This window comes from Eimeria mitis, genomic scaffold, assembly GCF_000499745.2.
Source record: "Eimeria mitis Houghton genomic scaffold, Emh_scaff2650, whole genome shotgun sequence".
NCBI classification, from domain to species: domain Eukaryota; phylum Apicomplexa; class Conoidasida; order Eucoccidiorida; family Eimeriidae; genus Eimeria; species Eimeria mitis.
The window spans coordinates 1,752-2,076 of record NW_013570993.1 but is presented as its reverse complement, the minus strand read 5'-3'; the positions used below and the strand labels follow the sequence as shown (position 1 = coordinate 2,076).

The window sequence follows — 325 nt, the reverse complement described above, 5'->3', positions numbered from 1 at the left end:
CTGCTGCTGCTGCTGCTGGTGTTGATGGTGATCATTGTGGTGTTGCTGCTCGTGGTGATGGGGGTAGTTCTGCTGCTGCTGCTAATGGTGCTGCTGCTGCTAATAGTGTTGGTGCTTCTGATAGTGCTGCTGCTGCTGCTGCTGCTGCTGCTGCTGCTGCTCGTTGTCTAGCTGCTGCTGCTCCTGCTGCTGCTGCTTTATTTGAGTTTGCTGCTGCTGCTGCTGCTGCTGCTGCTGCTGTGTGTCCAGACGTTCGAGCTGCATACATTTATGTTGAAACTGCAGCAGCAGCTGCTGCAGCTGCAGCATGAACAGCAGCAGCGGG

At 55.7% G+C, this 325-nt stretch overlaps 1 protein-coding gene across 1 annotated transcript in view; it reads left to right on the top strand.

Moving 5' to 3' along the window:
* EMH_0056820 (uncharacterized protein) overlaps positions 1–325 on the top strand; it is a gene marked incomplete at both ends in the record, with an annotated part of 1,331 nt that overhangs the window by 377 nt on the left and 629 nt on the right. The window contains one exon of the mRNA XM_013497402.1: positions 250–325. Coding sequence (XP_013352856.1) covers positions 250–325 — 76 coding nt within the window. The remainder of the gene's footprint in view (positions 1–249) is intronic.